General features: G+C 57.4%; 2 protein-coding genes across 7 annotated transcripts; both read right to left on the reverse strand.

Moving 5' to 3' along the window:
- Positions 1 to 352: 352 nt before the first annotated feature.
- AIFM2 (apoptosis inducing factor mitochondria associated 2) lies at positions 353 to 4,920 on the reverse strand. 2 transcript variants are annotated; one of them, XM_040071259.1, is made up of 8 exons: positions 4,717 to 4,920; positions 3,772 to 3,887; positions 2,983 to 3,102; positions 2,535 to 2,627; positions 2,160 to 2,268; positions 1,824 to 1,976; positions 1,302 to 1,502; positions 353 to 779 (listed from the first exon to the last, which is right to left on the reverse strand). In XM_040071259.1, exons 1-8 carry the CDS (start codon positions 4,889 to 4,891, stop codon positions 625 to 627), a joined length of 1,122 nt encoding a protein of 373 aa, XP_039927193.1. In that variant the 5' UTR covers positions 4,892 to 4,920; the 3' UTR covers positions 353 to 624. The 2 variants fall into 2 exon arrangements, with proteins under 2 accessions (XP_039927193.1, XP_039927195.1); XM_040071261.2 differs by lacking the exon at positions 4,717 to 4,920 and adding an exon at positions 4,027 to 4,312.
- A 7,885-nt stretch (positions 4,921 to 12,805) lies between these two features.
- CHST3 (carbohydrate sulfotransferase 3) lies at positions 12,806 to 21,405 on the reverse strand. Of its 5 annotated transcripts, none has more exons than XM_040072123.1 (4): positions 21,292 to 21,329; positions 18,137 to 18,286; positions 15,227 to 15,431; positions 12,806 to 15,080 (listed from the first exon to the last, which is right to left on the reverse strand). In XM_040072123.1, the coding sequence occupies exons 2-4, from the start codon at positions 18,186 to 18,188 to the stop codon at positions 13,850 to 13,852; spliced, it is 1,488 nt and encodes a 495-aa protein (XP_039928057.1). In that variant the 5' UTR covers positions 18,189 to 18,286; positions 21,292 to 21,329; the 3' UTR covers positions 12,806 to 13,849. The 5 variants fall into 5 exon arrangements, with proteins under 5 accessions (XP_039928057.1, XP_039928054.1, XP_039928055.1 ...); XM_040072120.2 differs by lacking the exon at positions 21,292 to 21,329 and adding an exon at positions 19,538 to 20,037 and having other exon boundaries at positions 18,137 to 18,857; XM_040072121.2 differs by lacking the exon at positions 21,292 to 21,329 and adding an exon at positions 18,409 to 20,037.
- Between the last annotated feature and the right edge of the window lie 3,123 nt (positions 21,406 to 24,528).

Here is a 24,528-nt window from a genome sequence, read left to right on the forward strand (position 1 = left end):
TCACCCTAAATAGAAAAAAAAAAAAGGAAAAGAGAAGAAAAAAAAGCAGCAGTATCTGTAATTAAGTGCTTGCTATATCATAACCAACAGCTTTTCTGGCTGAAGTTTGGTGCTATAAGTGCTGAGGAGATTTTGACACAAAGCTGCATTATATTCTGTTAAAGTCCAGGCTTACCATATCCCCTTCCAGGTTTTAGACAGGCCTTACCCTGGCAGCACTGCGAGCCATTCTCCCTGCAAGCTGCAGAGCAGATGCCAGATCTGTTCGAAGCAGGTCCTTCTTAGAAGAGCAAGAATAGAGAAAGCCAGGGGGAAAAAACCCCAAAAAACCAACACAAACAAACCACAGAGATTCTGAAAACCACCATGTTTATTGTTACAAATCAAGGTAAGCCAAGCTTGCTGCCCAGAGCTCTCTTAGCAGGGGGAGTAAAAGAAACATTTCTTCCCTGGCTTTTATCATGGGAACTTCTGTGGAGTTCATCAAGGCAGGCAACCCATTTTTGTGCCACAGTGACAGTGGCTTGAGGAGGTGCTGCAGAGGACAGTATCAGTCAGTCCAAGCAATAGGAGTGCACCCATTCCAGCTGCTGTACTCCCTGCTGGGTTGTTGCTGGTTCCCTCTTAAGAGGGCATTGTCTGTCCCATCGTGTTCCAGCTCTTGGAGACGAACAGACCCCGGCTCTTGGCAATGGTCACCAGGAGATGTCCCACATAGTAACCATTCACCTGGCCTACGCCATCATTCCTGCCCATGGAAAGCAGGAATGTTAGTGACCCTGCAAAAAGATGGACAGGTGTAAGTGAAGCAACTGTTGTCCAGCTCCCCTGTATCCATGTGGAACAGCTTTCAGCATAGCTCTGGTGTTTACATCAGTGCTTATGAAGAAGAAGACCCATTACCCAGATAGATTTTTGAGACCAGATTGTTCAGTTTGTGTTTGTTGTAGTTTAGGGGAGAAAGAAGGAAAAGGGAAGTCGTCTTACTCCTGAGATTTAATTGGACAGAGCAGTTTTATGAAAAGAAAGTAAGTTTGATGAATAGCACACTCCCACCAGTAGATTTATCAAGACACTGGTGAAGAAAGGACACATGTAGTAGACTGACACAGGTAATTAATATCTACACTGTGTCTTTGGCAAGGACTAATATGAAGCCTGAGCTATGAGCTGACATAACCCCAGTTGTGAATTCCTTCATAGTGAATTCAGTGATTTCAGAGTCCCATAAGAGTTAGAAGGCTGTTCCTTGCAGAAAAGCAGCCCAACACCTAAGGCCAGGTGCTAGGAGCTGACCTTACCTGGCTTGTAGGTTTTGAGAGGCTTCTGTGTCAGGCTGTTGATGATATTTGTCACCGCGATGTCGGCGTGGAGCCCAGCATGGTAGGCCATCTTGGGCTCTTTGAGATCTGCACAGTCTCCAATCGCATAGATGTTCTCGTAGCCTTCCAGCTGGAGGTGCTTGTTGACTTTCAAAGCACCGTTACTTGCCATTTTGTCACCTGTTTTGGCAAACAGCAGGTTTTTAGAAGCAGCTTTGTGTTGCTTGTTGCGGCCTGAGACCCCAGAATGCTGCTGATGTAATTGACACTAAGCAAGGGGTTGGTTTTCACTCTCTTTCCTAAGTGTCAGGGAAGAGATGCTTTTTGCCTTGCTGTAGTTAAGCACTGCAGTCTCGTGCGATGCATCATCCTTTGATATTTCGGTAGAATCACCTCCACAGGTTGTACACAGCCAATTCCCCACCTGACACCCCTCAGGCGCCAGACACTGAAGAACTTCATTGCTTCTCCCCACCCCCTTGTTTGGTTTTTTTCACTTACCAAATGCAGCAGCATATGCAGAAGAGTTAATCTTTATCCCTGTGCACAGCACCACCATGTCAACAACCACCTCGGTGCCCTTCTCTGTCCTTACTACCATGTCTTTCTGGAACTGGTTTGGCCTGAGGTTTTCCACATCGCTGACCTTTTCACCTGTTGCAACAGAGAGCCCTGGGTCACAAACCTTTGTTAGGCTGTAGTTTCCAGCTAACCCAGAGAAAGAGGAATTCAAGGGAGCCATGTGTAACCAAAAAAGTCAGAAAGAGGATATGAGGAGATGCTTTGGCTAAAGGAAGAGCAGCTGGTAGGTGTTCAGAGGCATTGTTAAGGACATACCTAACAGAAGCCGGACTCCTTTCCTGAGGAGAATCTCTTTCACCTCCTGACGGACACTGGCTAGCAGCTCCATGTCAGCCAGTGCAGTTTTTGAGTGAATGAGGATGACCTGGTGGGGACAAAACAGCAAATGGGGACACAGGAACAGAGCAGGACTCGGTGCGTGTGGGGTGGGAGCAGCTCTAGCTGGCCTCCCTCCACCCTGATTGATGCCTGCAAGAACAAGCCAGGAAGGCGCATCCAGTGCCACAGTCCTTGCTCGTGGCCACAGGCTCAGCATCCGGATGCGCAGTCATCTCGGGTACCTCCAGCAGCACCATCACAGAACAGTCTTGGAAACCAGGATGAAGTTAACTGTGATGAAGATGCTCCTACCTCTTTGTCTGGGTGCTCTGTTTTGATCTCGGCAGCCATCTCCACTCCAGCAGCACCACCTCCCACTACCAGGATGCGCTGAGATTTCTCAATCTTCAAAAGAAAATGTGTGTTACAAGAGAACTGCGAAGGGCAGGAAGCCAGATACTTTCAGTCACTCCATGGACATTCTGGGACACAGCACAGGCCCAACAGCAATAAACCTCTTAGCTCATTAAGAGGCAAACAAGAAAGGAGTGCCCTATGCACTCTTCCTGCCTACCCTGTAACACTGTTGAGCATTTCAGGTTTCCCTTTGTGCTAGAGAAGCCATGATGAGCTCCTTGTCCTAGCTGCTCCCTGGGTGCCTTTCTCTTAAACACAGCTGGCTCCAGATAGCCACAGTGGTATCTGGGACAGGGAGGCTGAACAAAGGCAGGCAGCACTTCCTAAGAGCTGATTTCCTCACCTCTTTAACCATGTCTTCATAGGTCTGGATGGCACTTTCCATGTCAATGACTTGGTTGAACTTCCCAGGGAATGGCCCATCACTGCCTGTTGCAAGAATGAGATGGGAGTAGTGAAGCTCCTGGGACGGAAGAAGGTAGAATGGGGTATTAGACCTCTTAAAAACAGAGCCTAGAACACAGTGGTTGCCTCCTAGGTATTGGTCACTCATTCCCTCATCTCCATCCCTTGCTTATAACCAGAAAAGTAATTGTCACTGTCAGGAACTGACTTTAGGAAGGGACTCAGTCCAGGTCGCACCAAGTAACTGTTCCTCAAGGTCTGAGCTAAGCACCACTCAGGTAAGTTGAGAGCTTTAAAGAAATTACCCTAAATTTACAGGGAATAACCTGATATTTATGCTGGGCACTCACAGCTGGTTCCAGGGACTAACTGCTCCCCTTCACTCTCTCCTGAACAGAGGTGAGATCCTCTGGCTGAAAAGAGTGATTGATGCTGCTGCTCTTGACTCTCACTGCCGTTAAATAAGGATCCAAGCCCCAGGTTTAATTGCTGAGCTCTAAATCCAGCTCTAAGAATAAAAGCTCAGCTGAGCAGGAGATGGGGTTGGGTATTTACTGCACACCCACATCCCAGCACAGTACAAGGCCACTTAGCTCGGCTGGAAGGGATGGAGCCGTGCAGGGAAAGATGCCAAGTTCTTCAGGAGGATGGAACACACCCTGCTGAAAGCTGGCTCCCTGCACTAGCAGGTGATCCCATAAAGCAGCCAGGTCATTGCAACACCCACCTCACCATCACTGAGCACGACTTGCTGCCTCCCAGCGTCTATGCTCACGACCTTGCCTTGACGGAAGCTGTCCCCAAAAGTGACCGAGTAGGAGATGAAAGTCTTCTTGGCAAATCCTGTGGGAAGAGGAGACCATGAGAGAGCTCTCCTTCACTGGAGGCTAACAATTTCTCCTTCTCTTCTCCTCCTGTCCTTGCTCAGACAAAAACATGGTATGCATCTGGGATTGTGGGCTGGGCTTTTGCTGGATGTTACCTCTGCCGAGCAAGGAGCTCCAGGAGCTTTGCCCCTGATCAGATGACATACTTGGCTAGATTGCTTTGTCTCTGCTCCTCACATCTCCTGTACTGGTTTACCAATAACTCTTTCTGTGGTCCTGCCAATTTCAGGCTAGGTGTCAGAGGCTTTTTTCAGGCCAACATTTGCTATCCTTTTGATGCTTATTCCCAGCCTCGAAGGTGATATTTTACCCCTAAATTCTCCAGTGACTGGACCAATGGGGTTGGCCGAGCCTCCAGCTGAGGGGCCAGACGGGCCTGAGCAGCTCTCTGACAGGGTTTTATCATCCAGGGCCTCAATGCTCAGCTGCTCCACATTTCAAGGGCAAGGTACAGAAAGCGATTGACTCACCCCTTCCAGCTGCTGTTGCTTTTAGCTTAGTCACATTCTAAACTCTTGAAATAAAAAAAATTTATAAAGGGGGTGGGGGGGCAGGGGAAGGATGGTCTGAGCAGTTTTTGCTCAGTTTTCCCAGAGGATGTGCAATTAGCTTAACCACAGACGGGCTGTGGGTCCTCCCGGTGCCAAGTATTTGTTCTCCAGCTGGAAAACATCAAGTCCTTCACCATGGCAGGGCGGAGGAGGCAGTGCGAGCGCCCCGACCCCGCCGCTCCCCGCGTCCCTCCGCAGGTCCCGGTGGGACAGGGGAGCTGCCTCAGCCCTTACCGCTCTCCACGGAGGCCCTGAGGGCGGCCACGTTGTGATGGAATGCATCTCTCACGTCCACCAGCACGAAGGGGACGGCCCAGGACTTGAGCAGGCTGGCTGCCGCCGTCCCTCCGAAGCCGCCCCCGACCACCACGACCCTCACGGAGTCGTCCAGGGACAGGCGGGCGCCCATGGCGAGCGGGGCAGCAGCGGGCTCCCGGCGCGGGGGCCGTCCCGGGGCGCGCACGGCCCTCCCGGGCGGAGCTGCGGGCGGAGCTGCGGGCTCGGCGTGAGCCGGCACCCAGGGCGGGCAGGGCCCGGCACCCAGGGCGGGCAGGGCCCGGCACCGAGAGCGGGCGGAGCGCGTCACCCAGGGCTGGCAGGGCCCGGCACTGAGAGCGGGCAGGGCCCGGCACCGAGAGCGGGCAGGGCCCGGCCCCCAGCGCTGGCAGGGCCCGGCACCGAGAGCGGGCGGAGCGCGTCACCCAGCGCTGGCAGGGCCCGGCACCGAGAGCGGGCAGGGCCCGGCCCCCAGCGCTGGCAGGGCCCGGCACCGAGAGCGGGCGGAGCGCGTCACCCAGCGCTGGCAGGGCCCGGCACCGAGAGCGGGCAGAGCCCGGCTCCCAGCGCTGGCAGGGCCCGGCACCGAGAGCGGGCGGAGCGCGTCACCCAGGGCTGGCAGAGCCCGGCACCCAGGGCTTGCAGAGCCCGGCACCGAGAGCGGGCAGGGCCCGGCCCCCAGCGCTGGCAGGGCCCGGCACCGAGAGCGGGCGGAGCGCGTCACCCAGCGCTGGCAGGGCCCGGCACCGAGAGCGGGCAGGGCCCGGCCCCCAGGGCTGGCAGAGCCCGGCACCGAGAGCGGGCAGGGCCCGGCACCCAGGGCTTGCAGAGCCCGGTGCTGCCGGGCAGGAGAGCCACAGGCAGGGAATGGCTCCTGCCAGGCAAGCACCGTGTCCCGAGCGCAGAGCGCTTCACCTGCCCTAAGCCCCGCCGCGAGGGTTTTACAAACTGAGGGCTCTGCTCTTAACTTCACAAGTCGGTAAATAACGCAGCAGAGGATGGCCCACTCCACCTGAAGAAACAACCTCTTGGAGAAGGAAATGAATATTACAGAATTACAAGATCAGTTAGGAAAAGACCTCTGAGATCATCGAATACAACCTATGACCAAACCAGCACCACGTCAACCAGACCATGGCACTCAGTCTTTCCTTAAACGCTTCCAGGAATGTGAATCCACCACCTCTCTGAGCATTCCGAAGTCTAATCACCCCCTCTGTAAGGAAATTCTTCCTGATGTTCAACTTTAACACAGGAAACATGTATTTGCTCTGAGTGGAGCAGGAAAGGGAGTCCAGAGATGGCTGTGTAAGAGAGGGAAGATCACAAAATCATAGAATGGAATGGTTTGGGTGGGATGAGACCTTAGAGACTGTCTAGTTCCAACCTCCCCACCGTGGGCAGGGGCAGGAGCTCAGCATCACCACGGTGGGGATAGCGGGACGTAAAGAGGGCTGAGGTGGAAGCAAAGGGCCCTGGAGAGGGGGAGTAGGGGGTGGAGAAGGTAGGTAATATAAAGGACACCCAGATCGTGTTCTTCCGCAGCACGGAAGTTGCCTGGAAGACTTTCGGCTCCTGTGGCATTCTGGATAAATATAGCTGCCGGCCCCGTGGATAAAAATAGCTGCTGCACACACTGCGGTGCTGCGAGCTGGCAGAGCTGCCCCCACACTCCCCTGCTCCTCCGCCCTCCCGCAGCGAAACACAGCCCGGTGCCAAAACCCCCTCCCAGCAAAACGCTCTCCGGCCTTGTGGGCGCGAGGGAACGAAGCAATTTTCCTGGCAAAGCAGGGCCTGGAGGCAGGAGTGCCGCCAGAGGGTGCAGCCAGCTCGGCCGTGGGGACACGGCACACGGCGTCCAGGTCCGGCGCTTCCTTGCCTTGGCCACAGGAGGGGCTCGGGGGCTGGGGAATGAGGGTGACAAAGGAGTCGAAAGGAGTGGGGGATGTTCCCGCACCCCTCGCTCTTCAGCCTGGAAAAGAGCTGGGAGGGGAGAGATGGAACAGCCAACAATAAAGCTGGAATGGAGAAGGCCCTTGATGGGAAAGGCCATGGCTCCACCGAAATATACCCAGGGCGGGCTGCTGCTCTTTGTTACACAGGACTCAGATGGAAATGCCAAAATTTTCCACTGGAGAAAAAATTGATTAAACTGGGCAATACTAACCTTTAGAGCTGCTAAACAGAGGCACCTGTCCTGGCTACGAGATCCAGGAGCTGTGAATGTCCAGAGGCTGGAAAATGTCCCCAGGGTAAGAGTACTCCAGGTCTGCTCCCTATTTCCTCCTGGTACTGGCATGGTACCTCTGTGAGGCGGCTGCTGGAAGAGCTTGGCAATGGCTGCACAGTTCAGTGCAAAAATTGTAAAAAACCAAACACACCTCCATTTCTAAAGGGATGAATGCTGCAATTCAAATCAGTTTAAGCTCTTCCCTCAAGTTACATGGACAGGCCTGCTTGTGTGTGAAGCCATCCCAGTCGGGGCAGGGTTGTACTTACCTGTGTAACTTCCTTGGTGCTTCATCTTGCTGGAGCAAAGCTGGATCAAAGGCCCATTCCTAGCAGATGAGGATGCTGAGGATGAGTTGCCACTTCCCAAATGCTGCTTCCATGTCCCCCTTCCTCTGCACCTTTGTGCCCAGTCCTGTCTTTTCCAGAGGCAGTTTTGGGCTTTTCATGCCAGGCATTTTCCTGTATTTTGCAGCACATACCCACTGCTGGGAGCAATCCATTACTCCATGAGTACTGTGTTAATTTCCCCTGTCACCTGATGTTTTCCCCCTTCAGGTATATATGAGGGCTACCTTCAGGTAAATCCAGTTAGACAACAGAAGATCCGGGCAACCTTGCAAAAAAAGGGGAAAAAATCTTCTGAGCCAGTGAGTTGGAGATGCACCAACAAACAAGAAAAGGTCACTGGCAAAAAGAGTGCCCAGCGCAAACAGGGAGGGTAAAAGGAGCCTTTGTGAAAACCTCACATCCAACCCCAGGCAAACAGGAAGAAACTCGGAATGCCCAAAGCTGTGGCCAGAGGGTGTTTCCGTGTGCAGGTCAGGGCTCAGGTTTGGCACATGGGATGTTTGGATGATATTTCCCCAGCTGGCCGCAGGCAGGTGGTGAAAGCTCATCAGCCTCAGGAGGGGTTTGTCTCCTGCTGCTGCTCGGTGGGGCAGAGGCGAGTGGGCAGCTCTGGGGCAGTGATTGGCCTGCCCTGCCCTGTTCCAGGCTCCGTGGACTTCCCCTCACAGCTGCCCCATGGACCAAATGCTCCCTGTGGGATGGCAGGGGTCCAGTGGGAAGGAAGAGGTGCAGGGAAGGGGCTCTGTGAGATGGTCTTGCCCCAGTTTGCCACTCTGAGACAGGCAGCATGGGTATATGTACCTGAGTCCTCTCCTCATCAGGTGTAATCCAACATCATCCAGAGCTGAGACATCCCTGTGAGGATGATTAATCCATGGATGGGTACAACAGTGCTGCCTGGGGAGATTTTAGAATGCCACAGGTGCCCCTGCTCTGCACTGGCCCAAATCCCTGTAAGCCTCTTCATCCTTGTCCTGCCCTCCTTGATCATCAGGGCAGTTTGGCCTGCCTAACTTTGCAATAGCCTAGGCAGGCTGGAAGAGGGATAGCATTCCTCCCTTCACCCTCCTCTAGCAAGCAGTTCTCCCACCTGGGCTGGGCTGAAGGCCCCATCCTTCCCTGCCAAGCCTGAGCTGCTGGAGACTGTCTCTGGCTCACAGCCATCTCTGCAAACCCCCAAATCCTCTCCTGTATCAGCAGCCTCACACACCACATTCCCTCTGCCCACAGACGTGTCCTGCACATCGTCCTCTGACAGCCCCAGTGGCACCAGTGTGGCTGCAGCTCTCTGGCTGTGCCCCTGGAGGCTTTGCTTCAGGGAAATAGGATTTTGAGTCTCCCAGGAATGAGGGTTGCTCTAGACAAACTGCCTGGCCCATCCTTGCCCCATTGCTCCCCATTTTGCCTGGGTAAGCTGGTTGCCCCTGCATGCCTCAGGGGGCTTTGCTTCAGGTGGAATCGTGTCAGTTCAGGGCAAAGGATCACCTGGAAAAACCAATTCAGACAGTTCCTGGCTGCTTTTAAACATCAATATTGGCTGTTTTATACCTTTTACATAAAAGTCTACTTCTAGCAGAAATCAACAAGGTCCCACATATTTTTATTCTCTCCTTGACAAACCTCATTTTTCAATTCCAGTTTTTCAGTGGCTCGAGGAGACAAGCTGCTTCCCATGGATGACAGCACCAAACCCACCCTATTTTGGTCAGGCTGGACCAGTCACTTTTATCTATAGGCAGCGTCTCTGTACATGGCAGCCCATAAATTGGTCACAGATCCCAGCCAGAAAAGGGTGGGAAAACCCCAAGGGTAAAAGGCATTTGTCTCTGCAATTAAGGTGGTCTTTGTATCCATGAGAAGAGCCATGTGGAGCTGGGATCTCCCTCCACTCCACCCCAGGGCTGTGCCACATGCTGTTCTCTTTTTCCTGGGATCACAGCGTGCTCTGTGCCAAGGTGCTCTCCAGCTCCTCTTTTCCTGCATGATACAGCAGGATGAGTTTGCCAGGCTCAGTGTGTTGTCGTGACAGGCTTCACCTCATCACCAACAAATTTGGGCTCATCCCCAGGCAGGTTTTGGGGAAATGGGGGTGGCCAGGCTCATGTCAGCTCATGTCATGGCATGAGGTGAGCACGGACCGAGCAGGGCTGTCCTTCCCCTTGGAGAAAACCCCAGCTCAGACAGCTCCTGCAACTGCCTTTGGGTTCTGTGTCACACAGATCTTTCCTCCCCCTCCAGAGCCAAGTGCATAGCAGACATGGGGAATTTTACAGGAAGGCCGCTTTGTGGGAATTCATCCCTCATTGTGCTGTGATCCAGGCAGGTGCCAACGAGAAGCTTTATCAGCTTTATTCATGCCAGCTGCCTGGCTGTAAGGATTGCAGAGATCTCTTAGGAAATTCTCTGGAGCCTGCAGCAGCAGAGCCCAGAGACCGACAGTGTGGTGGCAACTTTCTTTTATGGGATAACATGGTTTGTGGCATTAATCCTTGTGGGGTGGTAGAGAAGCATAAAGGATGTCAGTGGCTGGGGTTTCTTTGGGAAAAGGGAAAGGGCTTGAGCAAGCTCCTTTGCTCTTGGGACAGATTTTGAGAAAGAACAGCTTTCACTCCTAATGTGGGGAGTTTTCTTCCCCTTGCGCCCCCGATTTCATTACAGTGAAAGCAGAGCATAGAATAAAACTGTGTCCTGAAAAAAAAGGGCCTCACAGACAGGCAGCCTTTGTCCAAAGGTGTAATTACAGGATAAATATGGGATGCAGACCAAGAAATTCAGTCTGGTCAGGCATGCAGTCTCTTAGAAAAACACAACAGAAAACAAGGTTGTCATTTAATGCTGTAATGTCCACGTGTGCTGCAGCCCTTGTGGGTCCCTCACTGGCCCATGGGTCTCCCCTCTGACCCGGTGTTTGGATGGTGCAGCTGTAGCCACGAACCAGCTCCCTGCAAGAACCACACCAAGCCCCACGATGGAGAGAAGGAAAGGGTTGATCTAGCCTCCAGCAGAAGCCAGTGGGGCTGGGTGAGGGCAGGCAATTGCTGGTGTGATGGATTTCCTTCCCTCCAGCCCCTGTGTAGAAATCCCCTCTGATAGGGCTGCAAGGAGGCATGGGGGATTAGCTTGTCCGATCCCATTAAATGGAGCTGGAACAAGTCAGGAGAAGGGTATGAGGGGGTCAGGACAGCCAGCAGAACAGCCACCACTTCTGCTGTTTGGGAGAAACCTCATGCCAGGCTGGAAAAAGGCCTTTTTATGGATTTCTATGGACCAACCTGGCGGCTTGGCCTCATGGCCCGGCAGGGCTACCTGGGTGCTAGACTGCAGGGCACCTAAGGAGGCATTTCAGAGATTTCCCCACCTTGACCACTCTCTTACTTGGCACCAGCAGCTTCTGCCTCAAGCAAGAACTGCCTCTCCACAGCAAGGCCAGGATGGCAGCATAGCCCCAGGCAGCCCCGAGTGCTCCAAGAGGGAGTCAGAGGAGGAGCAGGATGTACCTGCTGTCCCAAGTCAACTCCGGATTAGACTGGTGGGAGGGAGTCCTTTCCCCGAAAGGTCCCATTTAGAGGGGAACAGGGCATCCATCATTTGTTAAAGCTCTCACTGGTGCTACATCATCTTGTGCCACCTGCAACGACCCCAAAGAGAAGCAGTTTTGCCTGGTGGCCCTGTCCCACGGGACACATGTCCCCTCACTGCTCTGGGCTGCTTGTGGAAAAGCAATTGGCTGGTGACAATTAGCACGTTCCCGAATTCCCCCAAAGCACAGCTTCAGCAGGGTGGGAGGTGAGCCTGGAGACACTACAGCTGCAGGCTGGGCTTCTTTTATTTCCTTATTTTCAACCAAGCTTTAGTACTGCATTATTTCGGAAAGCTTAGATCTTTTGAAAAGAGGATTGATTTTTTTTTTTTTCATTGGTGTCTGTGAGAAAGGGGGGTAAGGCTGCACCCACTGCAGCTCCTGTTGTGGGCTTCAGGTAACCCGTTGTGGATGCAGGTATGTCCTTGCTCTAAGGCATTGTCTCCCTATGACTTCCCCAATCTGTGCTTCTCCTCCGAAATCCGTGCCTTTCCTCCTCTAGGGAGAGAGCCGGGCAAGGCCTGGCAGCTGCCAGAGCAGAGTGAGCAGGAGGCCCCTCTTGTGGGGGGACAAACCTCCCCCAGGCAGCGAATTCCCTCCGGGGGAATTCAGCCGCTCCAGCCTGGGAAGGAGCCGTGTCCCCCCGTGGCTTCCCGATGTCCCCGGCACCGCGCGGGACCCCGTGGGTTCAATGGGAGCAATTAGCCCCGCGGAAACCTGCATGGGTCGGGAGCATGTTTTCCCTCCGTCCCGTGACGTTTTTGACGGGAAGCTGGAGGGTGGCCAGGAACAAATGCTCGTGCTTGGCGAGCGGTGCCGGGCTGGGGCCGGCCGGGGCGGAGGCAGCGCAGGTGAGAGCGGGCGGCGGGGCTCAGCCCGGCTCCCGCTGCCCTCGCCGCTCGTCGTCCGTGCTCCGGGACTGACCTGTCCTTGTCCCCCGAGCCCGGCTTTCCCAGCCCCGGAGCGCCTCCACCGCCGGTGGGACGGGACGGGGACACCGGGCACTCTCCAGTGTCCCCTCTTCGGCTGCGGCAGCCCAGCAGTACTCACCCCTCACGCTGCTTCACAAACAACTACTCTGAAATGATTCCCTCTGCAAAAGCCAGCATAACGGTGCTTTTCCAGAGGCGTTTACCAGGAACCCGCGTCCGGCCGGGCTCCCCCGACGCCGGCGGAGCTCTGGGGGCTTTTCCCAGCGCGCAGCTGCGGAATATCCATCTGACCCCAGTGACCCTGCCGCTTTCCCAGCAGGAAGCCTGCGAACAAAACGCGATTCACTCGGCAGCCCGGGGCTGCTTGCGATGCCGAGGGCTGCGTGTGAAGCGGGGAGGAGGCTGACGCTCTCCATCGCCCGTGAGCGACGAGAGTACGCCAGAAAACCCCCGCTTTTGTGCCCTTTCCCCATCCAGCTGGCACCGAGCACCCTGAAATCACACCTCGAAGGCAGATGCCGCCCGGCCCCGCTCGGAAAACCTCCGCGGCCGCGGCGGGCGGATGGCTGCCCGGGGCTCCGGTGCGGCTGCTCCCCGCCGGCCGGCCCCGCGCTCCTCAATGCCGCCTCTGTTCTCCCTCTTGGGTCAAAAACGCAGCTTTTGTGAGCTCAGCCCAGCCGCAGCCCTTCGCCGGAGCCCCAGCGCCTTCCTCCCGGCCGGCAGAGCGCAGCCCAGCTGTGGCCGGCTGCCGCCTCGTTTCATTTATTTACTTTTGCTTTTGGCCAGCAGCTCTAGTTGGGGAGAAGGGGACATGCGGCTGCTGGGACCCCTCTGGGCTCCTTGGCAAGCCTAGGGTGGAGACAGCCACTCTCCACCAAAATGCTTGACTTCTCCCTCAGTGGATATCGTAACCCCAAATACCTGGAGGAGAAAAAGAATGAGCTACAAAGAGGGCTAAAAATAGGCATTTTAATGAATTAAATGTGAATTGAAGGGGGCACCTCGGCACTGGGTCACCATCTGCACATGGCAAACATCCTGAAACTCCCCGGGCCTCTACCAGGTTTGGTCAGCCACCAGTGCTGTTAGCACGTATTTCTGGGGCTCCACCCCGGGCAGAGGACACCCACCAATACCAAGGAGACAGGAGATGCTTTGGAGTCTGTGCTGGTGGTTTTGTTTTTAATCAGATGAGTCTGACCGTCTTTCAGCACCGCCGAAGTTCACAGTGGCGGGGCTGGGGGTGGTAACAGCCTGTCAGTCCCTGGGGCTTCTCCCAGGATCACACAGAAGGACATCTGCTGCTCTCCAGCTAAAACCTGACCTCTGTTCTGGGTGTCTCCCTTTGTGGTATGTTCTGCTGCTCTGATTTTTGGGCTTAGCTCCTTGACAAGCCTCCCCCTCCTTTTCACATAATAAATAAATAAATTCGCCTGGTATGCAAATACACAGGGAAAAAAGGAAATAAACCCAAACCTCCAAAACCAAGTTTGAAGAGCACCAAACCATAGCTACCTCATTTTGTTGTAGCCCAAGTGCCAGCCAGGGCTCTGTGAGCAGTTTCTACTCTGTGCTGGTGTATGAAGGCACTAAACCAAGAAGGTCTCTGAGGTCTGGGTGCTTGCTGACACCACAGGGATTTTGTCCTCGCCCCGTTCCAGCTGGCATGCGGGGTAGCAAGGCAGAGGTGCTTGGTCCTGTCCCCCTCTGCTTACCGTCACCCTCCTCTTCCTCAGTGCAGCTCTCGAGCTGGGGAGGTGGTCCTGTCGCCGTCCCCACCGCCTCTCACCCTTACCATTTCCCCACTCCTGGAGAAATTGTGTCATTCAGGCTCTGCAGGACCCTGGGGCCAGCTCCGCCAGCACGCTCTGGCTCCTGGGCTGCCATCTGGCAGCAGCGAGGAGCATTTTTGGGAGCAGGGCCCCCCAGGTCGTCTCCGGACCGGCCGGGAGCACGGCCGCAGCCCCTCGTTCCGCCCCGCCGCCGTCGCCCCGCGCCGTTACGTGACCCAGGCGGGCTGCGCCTCCTCCAGCAGGCTGAAGGAGCGGTTGGCCAGCGCCGCGGGGCTGCTGGCCAGCTTGTAGCCGAAGAGCCGCATGGCTGGGGCGCAGGCGTCCTGCACCACCTGCGCCAGCTTGAAGGGCATGCTGAACCGCCACTTGTCGAACTGCTCCGAGGAGTTCTTGCACGTGGAGTAGACGCCGTTGCCGTCGCGGGGAGCCTGCGTGTTTTTGCCGATCCACTCCTCCACCTGCGGGGTGAGGGGCAGCCCGGCGAAGCGGAACATCTCCCGCGCCTTCTGCAGCGGCGCCCGCGCCACGTCCTCGTAGCGCACCAGCATGTAGCGGCCCCGCAGCCAGCCCGGCCGCCGCAGCCCCAGCTCCGCCGACACACGGATGCTCTCGCAGTTGCCCCGCAGCCGCTGCACCTCCTCCTCCTGCAGGGGAGCCTCCCCTTCGGACGCCCACTTCTTCCAGGTCTCGTACTTGCCGGAGAAGGCCACCATGCGTGAGGCCAGGACGGCGCGGGGGTCCCGCACCAGCTGGATGATGCGCAGGTCCAGCCGGGGGTCCTCCACCAGCGGCTGCAGGAACTCCAGCTGCCGGATGCGCACCGTCTTCAGGGCCACGTGCTGCTTGCGCCGGCACGCCTCGGCCGCCAGCGTGATGTTGAGGGGGCCGCAGCGGCGGTTCTTGCAGTAGTACCTCTCGAAGACCTTCTTGGTGCTGGGCGTGCAGACGGGCTCCTCGCACAGCGAGTGGCTGGAGCCCCGCCGAAACAAGAAGGGCGTCAGGTGGCCCTCGGGCACTGGTGAGATGAAGTTCTCTAAGATGTAGAGGTCGCAGAGGAGGAGCTGCTTGACGACATCTCGGTAAACCAAGGCTGAGCCCACCGCGCTGGCTCCCCCCGGCAGGAAGGCCACCGTCTTCTCGACGTGCCAGAGGGGCTCAAAGAGGTAGAAGATGCTGCCCTGCTGGTTGAAGAACTCCCCGACAAAAGAGGAGCCGGTGCGGGTGGTGGCCATCAGCAGGACGTGCCGCCGTGGCCCGGGGTCCCCGTCACCTGCCAGCTGCAGGGTGATGTTGTACAGGTGGGACCTCAGCTGGGAGAAGGCTGCGTCCAGCTCCTGCAGCGAGGCCAGAGAGCCGTTCTTGGCCGGTGCTGGGCTGACCTCCGTGCTGTTGGCCTCTGCCAGTGCCTGCGGGGACTGCCTCAGCTTGTCCGACACCCTGTGGGGAGACCCGGCCCAGCCTGGAGGGCAGCGGCACCACCCTGCATCCCCGGCGGGGGACTTGGGGGGCTCCTGCTGCGTAGGAGCTCGGGAAAGGGGACAGGGGCTGCAAACCATGGGGTGGCTCAGCTACCCACTGCCTACCTGGAGATGAAGTTGTTCTCCTTCTCGATGATGACGAGGCTGATGACAAAGACCAGCAGGATGGCGTACTTGCTCCTCATCTTCAAGCAGTGCAGCAGCTCCCGGATATCCTGGGGTAAAGCACGTCGGATCTCCATGGGGAGCGCACACAGGTCCCTCCTGCACGCTGGGAATGTGTCTTGGGCTAGAGCCTTGCCAGTCCTGCCTGTGGGGAGAAGAAGGCTCAGCATGGTGACGTTCCCTGTGGGCAGGGTCAGGGGCTGACAAAGGCGTGACAAGAGCAGTAAAAAAGGGAGAGCTCCTCCCTGCTGCTCCATCCCACCCCCCGAGGAGCAGCTGCCCGAATGCCCCATCGGCTGTTTGTCCTTCTTTCCAAAGTACATCTGCCCGACAGGACCCCTTTCCACACTTCCACCAGCCACCCCTGCCCAGCCTGAAACCCAATCCCTGCCACCCGACAGCTGCCTGCTTCCCGCTGGCAAAAGCCTGCTGCTGCCAGCGAGGGAGCCCCTGGATCATCCGGACCTTTGATGCATCACGGCTCCCAGCCTCTGGAAAGGGGAGGGTTGGAGGCTCCGCTGTAGGGCCCCAGTGTGGGTCTGAGCAGCTTCCGCCTTCCCCCAGCACGGCAGCGGCGGCTGCTGAGCCTCGAAAATGAAACCCAGAGAGTTTTCAGGGGTAACGCCGGGCCGGAAAACGCTGCTGCTGCCAGTCCCCCTCGGGGAGTAGAATGCTCCGGGGGAGGTTTTTGCCAAAAAAGAAAAAAAAAAAAAAAACCCAAATGCTTGGTGTGACATGCAAGAGCAGGAAACTCGGCATCCCCGCCCAGCAGAAAAGACCCGCCCCCCAGTCTTTCCTTCGGTGCCTGAATCGGGGTGTTGCTGGAAACAGCTCCGAGTTGCACCAAGCCCACGTCCCAGATGGAGATTTGGGGGGGCACATCCGCTGTCTGGGGCTCTGGGGCAGGTCCCCAGTATGCAGATTTACACCCCTGGGCCTTGCTGACACCTGCCCCCGGCCCGGCCGCGTGGGTGACGCCGTTCGCTCGTCCCGTTTTCTTGGCCAGACTTTTGGTGCCTCAGGGAGGCACTAAATAAAGTCTATTTAGCCTTGGCTTGGCTCCACCAGCGCGACCCCGGCAGCCTGTCCCACGCCTGCTTTTGGGGTGAAGGAGAGGAGCCAGGCAGAGCCCCGTCCTTCGGGGGCCCCGGGGTTTGCTGGAGGGGAGATGCCCTGGCCGAGCCTCGGGATCTGCAGCCCCCGGCAGAGCGTGGAGTGGGGAAGCCCTGCCAGGCATTGCGTCACGTCCCAACCTCATCGGCGTCGTGCTCTGCCAAAATGCGCATTTTTTAGTGTTGCTCGCTGAATGCCCCTCCGGCTGGGAAGGAGGGGGGAGGGCAGGAGGGGTGGGATGTGTCCCGTGGCCAGGGCAGCGCCCCAGCCTGTCAGGTTCCCAGTCCTCTCTGTGTAAGGACCAGGAATTTCCCAGCTGGAGTGAACCACTCAGCTCCCGAGGCTTGGCTTCCAGCCATCTCCTTTCCAGCAAAACCTTCTAAAAAGAGACATCCGCACCCACGCACCCAGGAAACTCAGGATTTAGTGGGATGCAGGGACTCTGGAGAGCCCAGGCAGCCCCGGAGCCCTCCCACAGCGGGTCCCCAGCTCCCCCCTTCCAGCGAGCGGGACACGTGTGTGCTGTGTGCGTGTTTAACAGCCCTGTTAGTTTAGTTTGTCATCACACCGCTCCTCGGGGACAGGCCAGCAGCCGGGGCAGGTACCTTTCGCCACCCACCCCCCCATACCCCCCCTCCTCGGTCGTGCCCCCTCGATGACAGGACTTGTCGGAGTATTTGAGCAACGGAGAGAGAAAAAAAATCAAACACACGAAGCCCTCGGTGCGTGGCCGCGTCTCTCAGCGCCTGGCGGAGTCACGGCATCCCAAGGGGCGGTGATCTGCGTCCCTGCCCTCGCCTGGGACCCGGGACGGTCCCCTCGATGCCCACAGCACACGCGCACAGGGGACGGCATCAACCGCTTCCTCGGACAAATCCCTGGGCAAAGCCAGCCCGGCGTTCTCCGCCTCTAATGCCCCCGGCTGCCTGACCGCAAATGAGCCACAGACCAGGAATTATTCACAGGGATGACACAGAGAGCCATGTCCGGCAGCGCTGGCAAACCCCTCATTCACATCATTCATTAAATACGCAGCCGGCTGCAAACGTCCTGCCTGGGCCCCGCGGGGCGGCAGCGACGGGCGCGGGGGCCCCGTCAGGGCCGAGCCGTGGGGCTGGGGACGCGCGGGTGACCCGGCGAGGCTGCCTGGGGCCGCTCGGCATCCCGGAGCTCTTCCTCGCTGGGGCCCGTGGGGCGCGGCCCGGCCGGGGCACGGCGCGAGCCACAAGCACCCTTTGTGAGTGGGAACAGAGGGGCTCTGTGTCCCCAGCACGTTCCCCTCCAGGCCTCCGCTGGGACGGGTCGGATGAGGAGAACCGTCGGGAGGCTGCTGCCGCCGCAGGGTGCCCTGCCGGCATCCACTCCTGGGGATCGCACCCGTGAGAGCGGACACGTGGACGGACATCATCCCTGGAGATGGCAGGCAGCGTCCTCTTGCTCTCCGCGCCCCAAAGCGAAGAGGAATAGTTTCCAGGAATGCTAAACTGGGATGCCCTGCATGGCAGCACCCACAGCTCGGATGCTGCTCCCTGCCTTTTCCTATCGCTCAGGCTGGATGTGCTTTTCAATGCAGCAGGGACGGCTGCAATGCCCATTGTGGAGATGATAACAGTATTTATGGATATCCCAGATGAGATAAAGCCAGAAAAGGAGCTTTTTTTTGGGTGCTGTTGGGGATTTTGTTCCCCTGAAAATCTGCCCAGGTGGGATTCACCACGACCAGCAAGTTAACTTAACCTTGCCACAGCAAGAAGGAAGGACTTGCACAGTAATGGAGACACCAGATCATTCCCGTCTGCTGGAATCATTCCAGTCCACTGAAGCAAGCTGGTTCATGGGATGGATGTTCCCACTGGTGGTGCAGGTGGGGTGAGAAGAGCAGAGGCCCTGTGAGAGAAAGGAGGGAAGGGCAGCTCCCGTCACCCTCCTGCAGGGCATTCCACAGGACTGCCTGACTGAAGAGCAGAGCAGGGGTTTCCAGCTCGGTTTTGGGAAAGGGACGGTCTTACACAAAGCCCGGGGGCTCCCATTCCCCAGCTCTGGCCGCTGTGAACCCCCACCAGGTGAGATCCAGGAAAGAAAGATGCCTGTGGCTACCAGGGGCAGCCAACTGGAGGTGAGAAGGGATGAAGTCACATTTTCCTCTGGTGACTCAACAGGCAACAACTGAGCTGTGGGCACAGAAAGGCAACGAAGCACCCACGAGCAAGAGTTCCCTCCCTGCCTGAGATCCTTCTGTCCGTCCAGCCCCCATCCACTCCCATGCATCCCTCCACGGAAGCCCACAGTGACCTCAGGCTGAGCTTGCTGCCCCCGGTGCTGCTGCTGCTCTGAGTAATTCCCTCCAGCTTCACCAGGCTTCCAGCAGACACTCACACCAGCAAAACACAGGGGCGGAACAACAAAGAGATAAGGAGCACGGGCTTATCTGCTCTCTGTGCAGCTCTTTGTCTGCAACCTGGAAAAAAAGAAACCCTCTGTATTTACTCTTTTGACTATTTCCGCTCCCAACTTCCTCCCGAGGCTGGCCTTGGGAAATGTGCCACCAGAGCTTCCCACTTTGCTTTCATCTCCCAGCAATTTTCATCCTGGTCCTGGCTATCCTCCAAGACATGGCACAAGCACAGCACTGCTTCGGTTTGCCCTGCGGCTCAGCTAAGGAGCCTGTCCAGGCAGGTATTTTTTGGTTAAAAACATGTATAGTCAAGCTAAAAAAAAGAGGGGAAAAAAGCCACCTCCTACAATGTTTTTAAAGTTGCCGAGAATAGTCACAACCCTCAAATTGAAGCCTGGAAACTGCCCATTGGAGGAGAAAGTTGGGAATGGGAAGTCCTTCTGACTCAAGAGGTTATACTCAGGAACAGCAGCAGGAGCAGGTGTTGGTACAAGCAGGCACCACTGAAACAACTTTGTTTTCATTGCATGAGCTCTGAAACTCCAGATGCATGATGCATTCTCCTGTCTACCCTTTACTGTCCCACCTGCTCCCTGTGACGACCCAGACGAGCTGTCCTTGCTCCTCGTGTCCCAAAAACCACTGTGCAGAAGGGGTGAGGGGCTGGTGAGGGCGCAATACGTTGGTGACAGGACCAGCACGGGCTTCATGGCCCGGACAGACCGGTCTTTTCTCTCCCTCACCTTGGTGGTGTCCAAAGAGAAGTGTTTTCTCCTGACCCAGCAGAGAGGAGAGCTGCTGTTCCTGCCCCTGGTGAACCTGACGGGGCTCATAGACCTCAGTGCTGGGCCTCGGGGTAAAACACGTGCATCTGCCAGGCAGGGACCAGCCTCTGGAGTTGGATCTGGACCAGGACCCCGCTAAAACACCTTCAACCTTGAAAGCAACCTGCTGGAAACCACAGACAGGGCTGGGCTGCGGTTTGCAGCACCACCTGCAGCAAAGGTAAGCACCGAACTGCCGGGCGGCGAGGGGGGCTACGGAGCAGACCACCAGGGCGGGTGAGAGGACTGCCCGACCCCGTTTTCCTGGCGCCGGTGGCACAATGCCGGCTGCTGTGCGTGCCGGCGGACCCCGGCCACGCCGGGAACCGCAAATGCCCGTCCCTGCTTCAATGAGCCCTTTCTTCGGGGCGCAGAGGCCACGGTCCCTCCCACCGCCCCACGCTCCTTCCCCTCGCTGCTCCACGCTCGCCTGGAAGCTCCTCCGCCAAACCCACCCCAAAAGCAGGGACACCGGGCTCTCTGCCCCCGCCTCTGCCCCCCTTTCAGCCTGAGACAGGCGTCTGTAGCACTCCAGGAATGCAGAAAGGACGGGCGGCAAGAGATGTGGCCCGTGGGGACAGTGACCTGTGCTCGAGTCAGCGCAGGGAGACCGGGGGTGTGAAACCGAGCCATATGCTGAAGCAACGTGGCACATGTGGGAAAACCGCGGAGTTAAATCTCTGTCCCGGTGCAGTGTTGTAAATCGTTGACTGTGGAAAAGGAGACGCTTTCCATCAGGCACCACGGTGCAAAGGCATCGGGCTGTGGGCAGCTCTCCCCGGTGTGGCCGGGAGCAGCTGCTGAAATCCCGGCAGGCACTGAGGGGAGACTCTGCTGGGATGGCCTCTTCCCCCCAGAGTACCCCCACGCCATCCAGGTCCCTTCTGGGGCCGTGAGGGTGTCAGAGCCCCAGCTCCGGCAGAAATGTCGCTGGCTCCCGGGTGCCGGCAGCCGGCCGAGGGCCGGCGTGCCCCGGTGGCCCCGGGACAGGAGGGGAAAGGGTGCGGACAACTTTCCAGTGCTCCCTGCTAGGGGCTGACAGCACGGATGATGCAACTCCGGGACGCTTGTGAGAAACTCTCCTTTTCCAAAGTCTCCTTCTGTCGCCCCAGCCGCGCTCCGCTCCGGACGGAGGCTCGGCGCTGCCGCCGCAGAGCTCCATCCTATTCCATCGATTTTTTTTTTTTTTTTTTTTTTCCCCCGAAAGAAAGGCACGGGGAGAGCTGCTGAGCAGTCATGTGCTGGGAGGACTTTCGGCGGCAGGGAGCTGGGATCCGGCTGTCCGCCGAGGGGAGGGAGGCAGGGGAGGAAGGGAGGCACCGCCGGCGCTGCCCCGCCGCGGGAGCGGGCGGCGGGGGGCCCCGCACCGAGACAAAGGAGCGGCCGAGGCCGGAGGGCGCACAAAGGAGCCGGCGGAGCCCGGGGCCGCCCCGCGGGGGGATGCGGCCACCGAGCCCCGGGCTCCCCGCCGGCCCCGCTCCCCTGCCCGCGGCGGGGGGAGAGCTCCGGGCCGCGGCCCCTCCTCGCACGCCCAACTTCGCGCAACTCCCCGCCGCGCCGGGAGAGACCCGACCCCCGCCGCCATCCTCCCCCCCGCCCGGGGCTCCCGCTGCCATCGCTCCGGCCCCGGGCCCGGCCCCGGCCCCGCGGGTCCCGACCCCCGCTGCACCTACCCGGCGGCGGCCGCTCCGCGGGGCGGGCTCGCCCGGTCCTGCCGCGAGGGAGGAGAGAGAGCAACGGGTCCCCTGCTTTTCTTCACGGTGCTGTCATCCTCCCTCCCTCCTTCCCTCCTTCCCTGATTCCCTCCCTCCCCTCTTCCCTCCCTCTCCCCCTCCTTCCTTCCTTCCTTCCTCCCTGCCGGGGCAGCGGCGGGAGGAGCGGTCCCGGCGCCTGGACGCGGGTCCCGGGGCGGGGCCGGGCGGGGTCCCCGGGCCGAGCCCCGCGCTGCCCCCACCCCGACACGCCGCCCGGGGAACCGGGACTGTGCGGCCCCAGCCGCGGGGTCGCTGGAAGGGGCCGCCTGGGCGCTGGGGTGGGGAAAGGGGGGAAGTGGGGTCCTGGGAGCCCAGGGACACCCCGCGAAATTGTCCCAGCTGGGCCGAGGTGAGTCCCCTCCCGGGCACCGAGGGGTGATTTGGGCTGTAGGCTTCCTGCCCAAAGCAGGGTCACTCTGGGGTGGTCAGGGCTTTATCCTGCAAACCTCCGAGGCTGGAAGTAGTACAACTTCTCTTTGCTCGCTGTCGTACTGGAGAAATTGTTTCTTCTTCTATCCACTCCAAGCCTCTCCTGCCCTGGCTCTCACCATCCCATCATGTGAGGAACCTGGCTCCATCTCTGTGACCACCTTGTGGCAAGGTTCCTCTGTTATCCTCAGCTAAAACTGGCTTCAAGGTCAGCACCTTTCTCCTCAAACGCCACTTTGTCCCCGTATAGGAACTGGTCCTTCTGTGCTGTGTGTGCTGTGCTAGTTAAGTCACATCTCTGTGCTCCAGGAGGGCAGGGAGTGAGAGCATCCTGCTGGGAGCAGCCCAGGAGCACTGTGGGACACCGGCTGTCACTGTCCCTGCAGGGCAGCCTTAGGGCCTGGAGAATCAAATCCTACAGAAATTACTATTTTGCCTGAAGTGCACAAATTCACCCAGCTCCCTCAGAGCTCTGTAATGTTAGACAGTGAGGAACTGAAAGACATCTGGCTCTGCAAGCAGAGAGAGATCCAAAAAACTAGTCCCCATAAAAAGTTTCAGCCTTCTTTCACATTCCTGGCATAGTTTTTCTGCTACGCATGTGGCACAGACATTAAAATGCAAGTTTTCTTGGCATTTAAGTGTGATGACCGACATTGTTCACTGCTCCTCAGTGGCTTCCTGCGAGCCAAGGTGATGGGGATGAGCTTGCATGGAGAATGCCAGCAGCTGGTGGCACAGGTAGTACACAAACACAAAGCAGGAAAGCCTGGGTGTGATGTTCAGTGTCTTCCTTCCTTCCTTCCTGCCTTCCTTCCTTCCTTCCTTCCTTCCTTCCTTCCTTCCTTCCTTCCTTCCTGCCTTCCTTCCTTCCTTCCTTCCTTCCTTCCTTCCTTCCTTCCTTCCTTCCTGCCTTCCTTCCTTCCTTCCTTCCTTCCTTCCTTCCTTCCTTCCTTCCTTCCTTCCTTCCCTCCCTCCCTCCCTCCCTCCCTCTTTTTCTGGTTTCAGCAGGCCCCCGCAGCCAGTGGCTCTGCAGTCCAGCTGCAGAGAGGCAGGATAGCTCTGATAACTCCAGGCCTTTGGCTTCTGCAGTGCTGCTGCTGGAGCTGGGGCGAAGGGCGGTGTCTCGGGAGCTCTGCCTACGGAGTTGGGCAAACCCAGGGCTGGCAGGATCGGGCCTGTGTAGGCTGTCGTGTTGATCGTGTCATAAAAGAGCGGATGAGTCCGGCCGGCTGCACACCCCTGGAGTTTTGTGGGGTTTTTGAGACACGGTGAAACATTTTTAAGCTCCTCGCTTGTTGTTTCAACAGGGCATTCTGCCTCGGATTTTGTGGGCAAAGATCTTGGCAAGAATACCACCGTGACGTGTAAATAACGTTGAGGTGAGGGCAGACAGGCTGGCGGGCCGTTGAGCACCCATGCTAGTGGGGTGTCACTGTCTTTGTGGGATGTTTTGCGGCGGCCCCGCGGGCGGCGGGAGCAGAGGAGGGGCCTTTCCCCGCCCTGGGGCACAGCCCGGGCCCCGGCCGTGCTCCCTGCTCTGCGTGCCCACCTGGGGCTCGGGGCGGAGATCACCCTCCTGCTTCATCGATAATAAAGCTGGCACGGGGAGGAACAAAGGGTCTCCTCCAGCCCTCGCGCTGCCGGGAGAGGCGGCGGGAGAGGCAGGGAGTCGTGTTTCCTCCGCCCGTCATTACTACCTGCGGGATCGCATTCCCTTCGTCGCCCATTCCTCTTCCCCAGGGATAACAGATGCGTGGGCATGCACACGCGTGCGGCAGGAGGCAAAGGAGCGGTCCCCAGAACGACATCGGAGCAAGGAAAGGGCGGCGTGTCTCTATAGCAACCAGGATGCTCTGGGTTTCGGGGAATAAAAGCGTCTGCCGCTGGTTTTATGCCCTCGGTTCAAGGTGATGTGGCAGTGACCAGGTCGGGCTTCATTTTAAAAGAGCCTCCGCTGGTCTTTCCTCTGTTAGCACCAGGTCAGCACCTGCCTAGGACATTGGCAAGATAAAAAGCATTGTCCCATCTCGCAGGATCTGCTCCAACCTTTCGGGTATAAAATAGAGGTAATCAGTTTGGTTTTGGGTGATAAGGTAATCAGTTGGGTTTTGGGTGATAAAAGCTACCAAACTGTGAGAGACAAAAAGGGGGGGGGGGGGGCGTGGAAATTTGAGCTGTCTGTAGGGAAGAGAATGATTCGAGGTAATCAACCTCGAATGAGGTAATCAAGCTCGAATTTACCTAAAAGTGAGGTAATCAACAGGTGGGAAAAGTTTTGTCTAGAAAACTTTAGGTGATCTGTAAGGCACAGCGAATATTTTGGGGGTAAGATCTGAGATGATCTGTAGGGGGCAGAATGACATTTTTTCCAATAATCTAGAGGTAATCAGCAGGGGGTTTTTTTAGTGGTAAAACACAGACAATGTGTCGGGGAGAGAATGAACATTTTGGGGATAAGATAGAGGTAGTAAGCGGGCTTTTTTGACTGTTAATCTGTAGAGGACAAAATGAATTTTTGAGGGCTAAATGTGAGGTAATCGCTAGGGGACTGTCTTCATCATAGATTATTACACAATATTGTCTTTTCAGTTTTAAAAATATCAAACTCAATGAGCAGCAGGACTGATCCATGTCCCAAACCACTTCCACCCCTTTTAAACACCAGTGGCTTCATCTGCTGGGAGCAGAAAGTGGGAAACCACGCAAAATAAATGTAGGGAGATA

The sequence above is a fragment of the Hirundo rustica genome, chromosome 8 (assembly GCF_015227805.2).
Source record: "Hirundo rustica isolate bHirRus1 chromosome 8, bHirRus1.pri.v3, whole genome shotgun sequence".
Lineage (NCBI taxonomy): Eukaryota > Metazoa > Chordata > Aves > Passeriformes > Hirundinidae > Hirundo > Hirundo rustica.

What these genes read in the sequence shown, in the direction of transcription:
- AIFM2 (XM_040071259.1), bottom strand. Translation starts at nt 4,891, where the DNA reads ATGGGCGCCCGCCTGTCCCTGGACGACTCCGTGAGGGTCGTGGTGGTC. An exon ending in CAGGGCCTCCGTGGAGAGCG is followed by an intron (nt 3,888 to 4,716) that starts GTAAGGGCTGAG and finishes CTCTTCCCACAG; the next exon opens with GATTTGCCAAGAAGACTTTC. An exon ending in AGGAGTCCGGCTTCTGTTAG is followed by an intron (nt 1,977 to 2,159) that starts GTATGTCCTTAA and finishes CTGTTGCAACAG; the next exon opens with GTGAAAAGGTCAGCGATGTG.
- CHST3 (XM_040072123.1), bottom strand. Translation starts at nt 18,188, where the DNA reads ATGATCTGGTGTCTCCATTACTGTGCAAGTCCTTCCTTCTTGCTGTGG. An exon ending in TTCCTTCTTGCTGTGGCAAG is followed by an intron (nt 15,432 to 18,136) that starts GTTAAGTTAACT and finishes TTCTCCCCACAG; the next exon opens with GCAGGACTGGCAAGGCTCTA. An exon ending in GAGAACAACTTCATCTCCAG is followed by an intron (nt 15,081 to 15,226) that starts GTAGGCAGTGGG and finishes GTCTCCCCACAG; the next exon opens with GGTGTCGGACAAGCTGAGGC.